At 38.2% G+C, this 9541-nt stretch overlaps 1 protein-coding gene and 1 long non-coding RNA gene across 2 annotated transcripts; one reads left to right on the forward strand and one right to left on the reverse strand.

Moving 5' to 3' along the window:
• DUS4L (dihydrouridine synthase 4 like) lies at positions 1-6049 on the forward strand. The gene is made up of 5 exons (XM_010728716.2): positions 1-27; positions 412-578; positions 1916-2038; positions 2870-3096; positions 4667-6049. The coding sequence occupies exons 1-5, from the start codon at positions 1-3 to the stop codon at positions 4918-4920; spliced, it is 798 nt and encodes a 265-aa protein (XP_010727018.1). The 3' UTR covers positions 4921-6049.
• Positions 6050-6575: 526 nt separating this feature from the next.
• LOC109370516 lies at positions 6576-9442 on the reverse strand. The gene is made up of 2 exons (XR_002120738.2): positions 8991-9442; positions 6576-7388 (listed from the first exon to the last, which is right to left on the reverse strand). It is a non-coding gene; the product is annotated as an uncharacterized LOC109370516 (long non-coding RNA).
• Between the last annotated feature and the right edge of the window lie 99 nt (positions 9443-9541).

A 9541-nucleotide genomic window follows, 5' to 3' on the forward strand; every position in this document is an offset into this window, starting at 1 on the left:
ATGGAGCCATCGAGCACATTTGGTTCTGTACATACTTCTGTACAGCAACTGGTGACATTACATGACAGTGCAGCTTACCTTTAAGATTTTATTTTAATAATGGTGCTGTAATGGGGAAAACAACCTAATAGAGAACAGATAGATTGTTTATGTTGAAGGTAGAGTGGCACTAGTGATGTTCTTATTCAATTTGGTTTTAATGTTTAAGTGTTCTGGATCCAAGAAAACATACAATACAAAAGGAACAATAACTGAAGAATTTTTTTTCCCATTATTACTTTGTGAATAGTCTGAATTAAGAATGCTGCTTTTAAACAACCTATTGATTTTGACAATTGTAAGCAAATATGTATCTGTTGACATTTTTAAGAAAGTTAAACACATTTAAGTAATGAAACATTCAAAAATTAGATTTTTTTTTTCTTGTTTTCAACCTCTAAATATCTTTTTATTGGAGTAGGTGATAATCCATTGATCGTTCAGTTTGCTGCTAAAGAAGCACAAGTTTTATGTGATGCTGCCCTTCTCGTCTGTCCTTTCGCAGATGGAGTAGACCTAAACTGTGGCTGTCCTCAGAGGTAAAGATTTGAAAAAAATGGTTAAGTATGATTAAATTAATTTGAGAATAAAGGATGCTGGCTTTCATTTTCATAGTCATTTGTCTTAATTAAAAAAAAAAAAAACGAAAAAAAAGACTTTGAGATTGAAATAGCTTTTTAACCTGTCAGAGCGAAATGTGTGTGTGGTAAGATGCTGTTCTGAATGTTCTGAGATGCCCATGGTCACCAGGTGTCTTTGCTGTCTTACCTCTTTTCATTTCTGAGATACTGAAGGTCAGCTCAGAACTGAAGTGTCCAGCTCTATGATTTAGCAGCTGTGGCGTTTGACTTTCCAGAAGAAGAACTTTGCTGCAAATAATCTGGAGAGTGTTTTGAGAAATAACATGGCAATTCCAAAATAATGAGCCACGTCCCTGCTGTCTCAGACTTATGCAAGTGAAGAACAGTCTCTAAAATGTAATTATACAGATTATATTACTCATGAAGTGCTTAACTGAATTCCCTCCATCTTTTATTAGGTTTGGAAATACAGTGAATTAGTGATCGTTTAAAGATTTTGTCTTGGCAGAATATTAATGCACAAATGAAGATTCTCACTCACTGGTTCAATTGAGAACCATTTATTATACATTTGTCAGGCAGTCTTTTTCTAAGTAAATCTCTCAAAAATAAATGTGGGACAGCAGGAGATAATATCATGGTGCACATACTTAATTTGTCTATTCTAATTAGTTATCTTGACTTAAAATTACAGTATTTGAGAAAACAGTTCTGGAGACATTGGAGACTTCCAAATCTTGTGCATATTGATTTCAGTATAGTAGAGCTGTGTGTATCTGCCTGTATAACAAAAATCCTTTAAAGAAAAGAATGCTGATGTTCAGTAAAAGCAAAAGGTTATCTCCTGCCAATCATAAGTAATTGTTGTCATTTGAAGAAAAAGATAATATTACTGAAATCAGATTCTGATTCCACTTCAATTGTGTTCCTTTCCAACACAAAGTAATTTTCTGTTCAGAAGAAAGCCATGACCCAATTGAGGGGAAATATCAAACTATTTCTTTTATGTATGATCTAAGCCATTGTTAATTAAATGTTTATCTTCCTTGTGAGCCTGTTTTGTGGATAGAAAATTAAACAGATTCGTTACTTGTCCAAAATTATAACAGCAAAGCAGAAACTGAACCGGGATGTAAAAGCTGGCGTCACACTGCAAACATGATCAAACTACAGCCATTATTATCTCTGCTTACTCAGCCACACATTCTAAAGGCTATAAAGAAACTGATACATTTAACTGAAATTGATCTACATTTTTCAATTGTAGAATACAAATGTTATTTTTTCTTTCAAAGATGGGCAATGGCAGAAGGTTATGGTGCTTGCTTAATAAATAAACCGGAGCTAGTTCAAGATATGGTGAGACATGTACGGAATCGGATCGACAATCCTCGATTTTCAGTGTCTATTAAAATAAGGTATGTCTAACATACTATTTGCACTACAATATATGTAATTAATGCAATATTACAAATCATTATAAGTTCCTTAAATGTGATGACTGCTGAGATGTTTTGACTCCAGGTGATAAGTGTATCTGGGGCAGGCTACCAGCCTCAGATGGTAGAACCAGCACAGTCTTTGACTGCTTGCCCCGATATCAGAGTGGATGCCAGAATTTTATTGCAATCCAGAAGACATGATAGTACAAGTTAAAAGGTTTAGAATTCCATGAAATAAAAGCAATACGTAATCTATAATTATGTGGACTTACTCGTAACCTGCTGCTGTCTATAAAAGACAGATAACAAATCTGGGAACCAGTCCATACAGCTGCTGTAAGAACATGTTCTCCCTCCATTCATCACTTTCTGAACTTGTATAAACTGTTGATCTACTTTACTTTTTGACATTTCAGCCACTATTTATCTTCACATCCCATGGTGCTTTTGCATATTGTTGGTTAACTTTGAACTCTGTTTGTAGTCCCTCAGAAAAGGAGAACTGTTACAGTTTTTTTTTCCACAGTTATGCAAAGTAATGACAATTAATGTAGAATCTTGGGTACCCTTGCTTAATCTCTATAAAATTTACCACACATGCCTCAGAGATGGTATGTAATTGGGAAATGATAAATAGTGATTTCAATAAATTATACATCTTTATTAAATATATATTTACCTTCCCACAGTAGTAGTCTATTTTTTTTACAAGTATTCGTAAAAGTCTCTGGTGATTCCTCTTCATGGAGGGCTTTTATAGAGTTCAGGTAGCTTGCTAGCTAATGCTTTAATTCCTTGGAATTTTAGGATACACGAAGACTTAAAAAAAACAGTAGACCTATGTAAAAAAGCTGAAGCAACTGGAGTTTCATGGATTACAGTACACGGGAGAAATACAGAAGAAAGACATCAGCCAGTACATTATGATGCAATTAAAGTAATTAAAGAAAGCATGCACATACCTGTTGTAGCTAATGGAGACATTAAATCTTTAAAAGATGCTGAAAATGTTCATCGCTTGACAGGAGCAGATGGTAAGATTAAACATATCCTACTTTCTAACTAAATTGACAAATTAAATTTCTGAGTATTTATTTTAGCTAGAAGTAGGACATCATTTGCATCTTTTTCTCTGAGGAGACAAATGAAGGATGGTATTTTAGATGCTTAATAAGCTCATAAATGGAATCTTATAATTATCAGAGAACCGGAGCACTTCAGTCAAAGTCTCAAATAGATTTGAAAGGCAAACTACAAAAACTCTTTGCTTAATTATGCTTTCATCACTCAGTAGTGGAGTTAGTGGAGGAGTTTAAGGGGGACCAGACATCCATTCTGTTTATGGAGCTGATCATTTATTATAGAACTGTAGATTTTGACTTGAAATCCTCTACTTCCTGCAAATGGTAATGTGTTTCTTATAGTAAGAATATAGAGGGAGAAAGATAAAGAAGCCGGATATTTAACAAATAAGATGGTTTACTTCAAGTACATGGTGAAGCATTGCACTCTTACCTATCTATTTATCTTGCCTTTACTGTGGTAATATGAAAGTGAAAAATTGCCCAGCAGTTATTTGCTTACAATAGATTCCTGCAACTGTCTGTGGTTTCAAGCCAACATTGAAGTTCAATATATATCTTGAAAAAGTTATCTGGACCTGCATACTTTGAGTCTTAGAGTGTAACAGTACAGAGCCAGTGTCATAAGAAGAGTTCATGTGGCAGGTTTCTATTGACATCGTTGGTGTTTTTAAAAAAACAACAACTAAAACTATTTGCATCAAACTGCCATGCTGCTACCCCCAGATACAAAGCAGGAAGAAAATACATTAACAGAAAAGAATGTTCTTGTAGCCTGTTTGACTTTCTTGAACAAAGTATAAAACACCAAACTGTTTAACATATGATGGTTTAAGATACAGTAAGTACAAACCAGAAACTGCATATTTTTTTGTTTTAAACAATCCTGAGTGGGTTTGGTGGGTTTTTTGTTTTTTTTTTTCACTTTTGGTCATGCTGTTTTGTAGGAAGAGACTAAATGTGACAGATTATATGTCGACAGTGCAGGAAAACAATCAGTTTTTCACAGAAATATTTCAATAGAGTTTGGCTGGATTTATCTGACAGTTTGGGAATATAGTTGTAAATGCTTGGTTTATTCAGAAAACAAATGCTTTCTGTAGAATGGGAGCCATGAGATGTCCATCACTGAGACTGGAGCTGCTAATGGAAGAATGATTCCAGGTTGTGCTAAAATAACTTCAGCACTTTACTACTCCTATGTCTTTACATCATAATTAGATGTTAAAGAATGGGCTTATAAGTGTGTAGCAGATAAAAACAGAATAGTATTGAATTGCTGTTCAAAAAGTAGAAAAGAAAGGCTTCTTTTTTTGTGTGTGTTGCATCAGAATTTCTGGAAGGTTATGTCAACAGGTTAAATGAGCTGACAGATGGTGTAGGCACTCGGGGCTTGGGCTGTAAACTGATTTTTTTCTCCCATTACTTGTTCTAATGGATGCTATAAAGTAGGTGCTATAGAAAAGATGTAATGTAAAATTTAACTATAATGTAACTCACTGCTTTAATTTGCAATTTGAAGGTGTAATGGTGGCTAGAGGACTCTTAGCAAATCCAGCTATGTTTGCAGGATATGAGGAAACACCTTTGAAGTGCATCCAGGATTGGGTTGACATTGCTCTTGAGCATGGAACTCCTTTTACATGTTTTCACCACCACTTAATGTACATGATGGAACGGATAACTTCAAAACAAGAAAAGAAAGTTTTTAATGTTTTATCAAGTACCTCAGCAGTTCTAGATTACCTGGGTCATCATTACGGTGTGTGTAGCTGAAAGCATTTCAGTTGTATGCAAACTCGTACTTTGCAATTGCTGACGTATTGCTACTTGGGCTTTTACTGATTAAATCCATAGCACAGTGTAGATATTTTCAATACAGCTTGATACTGAGGTTAGGCTGATAGTTTAGATTTTTAGTTTTTACATCAGCATATTTAACTGAAGAAATATTCCGCATTCCACAAACGTGTAATTCTATTTACATTGCATTACTGTACAGAGGATTGGCTGTTATGTGACTGCAGTGATTTAATTAATTTTTCACCAGACAATTGCTTACAACAGTAAGCAAAACTAAGGCCTTTTTCTAGTGGAACTCCCTAAAATCAGGACTACTCATAAATAACAACAAAAATGTATGACCAAAAGAATACAGAGGGACCAATTATAGAAATATTTGCTTTAACTGACATAAGACATAAGATGTGTTTTTAAATTTTAGTAGAATTTTCCACCTTAAAGACTGTGAGACTTTGAAGTCCAGCATTGTATCCTCTTAAATTACATGTTCCTTTTGCAATCTAAAATCTTCTAAATTTATAACTCAGAAAAATTCTACCATTAATATAATGAAAGAAACCTGCAATACGTATAAGATGACAGAAGGAAGGAGAGAATAAAATGAAGAGAGTTTAAATCAACTATAGACCTGGATGGATCTAGAATACAAGACTTGAAAGTTCAGTGTAACCACATACAGTATTGGTTATCTACTTATTGGTTATCTACTACATAATAATCCTATGAAAGATTAAAATGCAGTCATCTACCAAACCAGAACTTTATAGGCCAAAGAAAAGCTGACAGATTCTCTCAGTAGGACTCTTGCATCCTTTCTGCAGGCATGTTGCTTATCAAAGCATGACAGCCGTTTCACTTTGGATCTTTGTATAGGAGGAAAACAGTGAAAATCAGAACAAGACAATAACATTGCACACCAGCTGCATTTGTTCTGCAAGGGAAATTTCACAAGCCTGTGCAGTACAATTATTTGTAATCAAATAATTTGTTTCCTTTCTATGTTTACACAGAAATTCATAGAAGAAATTGCTTAGTTTTTTAACTGGTACTTTCATGCATATACAAATGGTTCTAAATTTTCTAAATAAATTACTTGTTTTTTATACGATTGTAATTTGTTCATTAGTGTGCACTATGATGACCTGGGGGAGGGGTGTTGCTTTTGATGCTGTTCCCCTTATCTGTTGTTTAGATATCTACAGTCTTGCAGTACTTTTAATGCAGTGGCCAAAAAGATTTACTTATTTTTCATAGAGAATATTTTCTGATTTAGGTATACAAACGAGTTAGAAAAGTGTGACCCAAGTCATCAAGTCTAGTTTGCTGTTTAGGACAGTAAAGTTTGTACATCCCCCTCTGATATGGGTTGTATTTCCAGTTCATCCAACATAGTGTAGTACTCAGTTCTCTTCAGCTCTGAAAATGCCTTGAGTCTTCTGCATCAAAATCAAAAACTACAAAATCGACTTGCATAAGAAAGGGATTCTTTAGAGTATCAACTGGGTCCTGTGTTAGCATTTAAGATTTTATGATACAGCAAATCAGTTGCCACACAGAGTAGAGGGGAAAAAAAGAGATTCGTTAGAATCAAAAACATAAAAGCAAGGCTTTTTTTTTTTTTTTTTTTTAGTGGGGAAGTGGTATTTTCGAGGACTTGAAATACCTTGACCTATTTAGGAACTGAATACTTGATGATTTTGTAGGCAGCAGTTGTTGTGCCTGTGTGATATCAATCATAGAGATTTCTGCCTGAAGTACAAGACCTGGGTTGCAGTTAATATTGCTAGTAATTAAGGAGTGCTTGATCTGGCCAATTAAGTACCATAAAAGTCAGTGGAAGTTTAGCATCCTGTTATGTGGTGAAATGAATGGCTGTCGGTTAATTTGCGTGTCTCCTTGTCATTTTGTCAGCATCTGAACACATTTCATTGCTTTGACACAGGATAAATTGCAAAATTTGAGTTTTAAAGCCATACTTTGAACAGCCTACACTGTTTACAATACACGTTAAAGATATCCCCACGGCAGTTAATTATTTAACTTCCAGTTTTGCTTTAGAGTGCAGTTATATTTCTTATAAGCCTTTTGAACATGGGAAAACGAAAACTGAGCCAGTTTAAAGCCAGCAGATACATTCCTTCTTAGTTAAAGTATTTGTAGCATCACCAGGTCTTCTGTTTTCTAACTAATTTTCAAAAAGTTACTCTATTCTTATTCTCTTCGGCTACCTCAGACCTCATTCCAGGTTGGTGAGAATGCTCAGCAGTAGCAAAGTGCATAGCAGTCACTGCAGAGGGAGCCTTTCGGAGATCTTCTGGAGCTCCCGGAGTGCCAGTGCAGACTCAGACTCTCTGGCAGTGGAGACGTGCAAGTCAGTATACAGCTAGCCTACTGGAGACCAGTCTGCAGTGCTAGCATGCAGCTCAGAAAAGGAAACTGCTCTGGATTTAAGGAAGAGAAAGTCTTTAATAACATTTTAATAGCTTCAATAAAGTATAATGGCAGTAGGCCAATAGCTAAAATGTAATAACCAGAATATATTAAGAGGTTATGTTTTATCTATGAGTTTGATTACATGTTTATGAAAACATGGTAGAAATGCTTCTTAAAACCCAGGCTGCTTTCACAGTGTAGATTAGATTGAAATGGCTGGTTGTATTACTCTCCAATATTTGCTATGGATAAACAATTATTTGGGATGTAACCTTTCCTCCAGACACTGCTTGGCAGCAACTGGAAAAACACTAACACAGGCACAGTCCCAAAGCCACAGACCTGGGAAATTTAAGTGCAAACATTTTCAGACTGAGAGCAGCTGCAGTCAGTTCTGCTGATAACTGTTGATGCAGTGACTCCCTAACCATTTTACTTTTCTTGGATTTTTACTACTATTCATGCTATTTAAACTACATCCTGTAGATGTAAATTTTTTGAGACAGAATTCCCAAAAGCTCAGATACTTGTGTCAAGAAGGGTGGTCATGCCCAGCTAGATCAGATAACCCCTTCCCAAGCAGACAAGTACCTGTTAGAGCTGCAGGCAAATCAGCTAAGCTGATTGCCGAGGGTTAAATTGCTGGATGTGACATGCAACAGCGTGACAAGCTAAAAAAACCTGCAGATAGCCCTGGGAGGGGTGGCTGGATTTCGCTGGCGGTTAAGTGGGAGTTACATGAAAAACAGCTGAACGACAGGAATAACCAAAGAGTGTTAGGAGTCCATTTGGGACTGGGAGCTTGCAGGGTTAACGGTGCCCAATAACCATGTCACTACTTCAGTAATACCACGCAAGGCCAAGATTAGCTAAGTAACGATATCAGAAATACTGAATGTGGGTATAGATTATATATCTGTATTAGATACAGACCAGGAACAACAGGGAAAAGAGATGAGGGAAGGGTTATTTGGGAGAAATAAGGGGATTTGCTAGTAGCTAAGATGGCTGAGAAGTCATGGAATTGTAGAATGGCCTGGGTTGAAAAGGATCACAATGATCACCTAGTTTCACCCCCCTGCTATGTGCAGGGTCGCCAACCACCAGACCAGCCTGCTCAGAGCCACATCCAGCCTGGCCTTGAATGCCTCCAGGGATGGGGCATCCACAACCTCCTTGGGCAACCTGTTCCAGTAGCAATGCATGGACATACCACGCTTAGAACCTTGCAGTACTGATGAAAAACACTGCACCCAACACAGGGCAGAAAGAACTTTCTGAAAGAATGTGGTTTTACTCATGAGGTCCAAACAAGCCTGCTGGACATTGTCTGAAACTTGTTTGGTAGATATTGTTGATATTTTTGTATGCTATGGAGTCATAGAATTCATAGAATATCCCAAGTTGGAAGGGATCTGTAAGTACCATAGAGTCCAATTTCTGGCTGTGCAGAGCACCACCCAAAAACCAGACCATACATCTGAGAGTGTTGACCAGACTCTTCTTGAACTCCAGCAGCTCAGACTGTGCCCATTGCCCAAGGCAGCCTGTTCCAGGGCCCAAGCACACTCTTATGAAGAACCCTCTCCTGATACCCAGCCTGACCCTACCCTGCAGCGCAATGCTTCCGTAGGGCAGCAGTTCACCTGACTGTCAGAAATTTGTGAATAGGTCAGGCAGTGAAGTCAAGGCCTTGATGTAACAAGTTCGAGACACTGGGCAGCGGGCTCCTACAGCAGTCTGCGTCTAACCATTGCCTGTACGTAAAAAGATGTTGATTTTAACCGTTCTCAGTGTGTAGATAGATGCCCGCGTGCTCCAGCAGCGGAGGGCTCGCGGGCACGCAGCCTGCTGCCACATCTGACCCCGCGCAGCTACCAGTGGGAGCCCGCAGGCCTCCGGGGCGGGGCTGAGGGATTACCAGGACGAGCACAGGCCGACTGCTGCCTTCCCCTGAGGAACTCCCCGCGGCACCACCTCCGCTCCCCGCCGTGTCACTCAGCTCCGTCCCGGCCCACATCCTGCCGGCAGCCGCCCCGCCTCACCACCCGCTCCTCTGCTTCAGCGCCGGCGGGAAGGGCGGTTCTGCTGCCCGCCTTCTTGCCTGCCCCGGCCCGTTCGCTCGGGCGAGGCCGCGCTCCCCAGCCCTTCCAGAGCGGCC

Source organism: Meleagris gallopavo, chromosome 1, assembly GCF_000146605.3.
Source record: "Meleagris gallopavo isolate NT-WF06-2002-E0010 breed Aviagen turkey brand Nicholas breeding stock chromosome 1, Turkey_5.1, whole genome shotgun sequence".
NCBI classification, from domain to species: domain Eukaryota; kingdom Metazoa; phylum Chordata; class Aves; order Galliformes; family Phasianidae; genus Meleagris; species Meleagris gallopavo.

Excerpts from the sequence above, each read along its gene's own strand:
- DUS4L (XM_010728716.2), top strand. The coding sequence starts at position 1 with ATGGAGCCATCGAGCACATTTGGTTCT. Across the intron at positions 28-411 it reads CATCGAGCACATTTGGTTCT|ATTTTTTTTTTCTTGTTTTC; the intron begins GTACATACTTCT and ends TTCAAAAATTAG. Across the intron at positions 2,039-2,869 it reads TCAGTGTCTATTAAAATAAG|GATACACGAAGACTTAAAAA; the intron begins GTATGTCTAACA and ends TTGGAATTTTAG.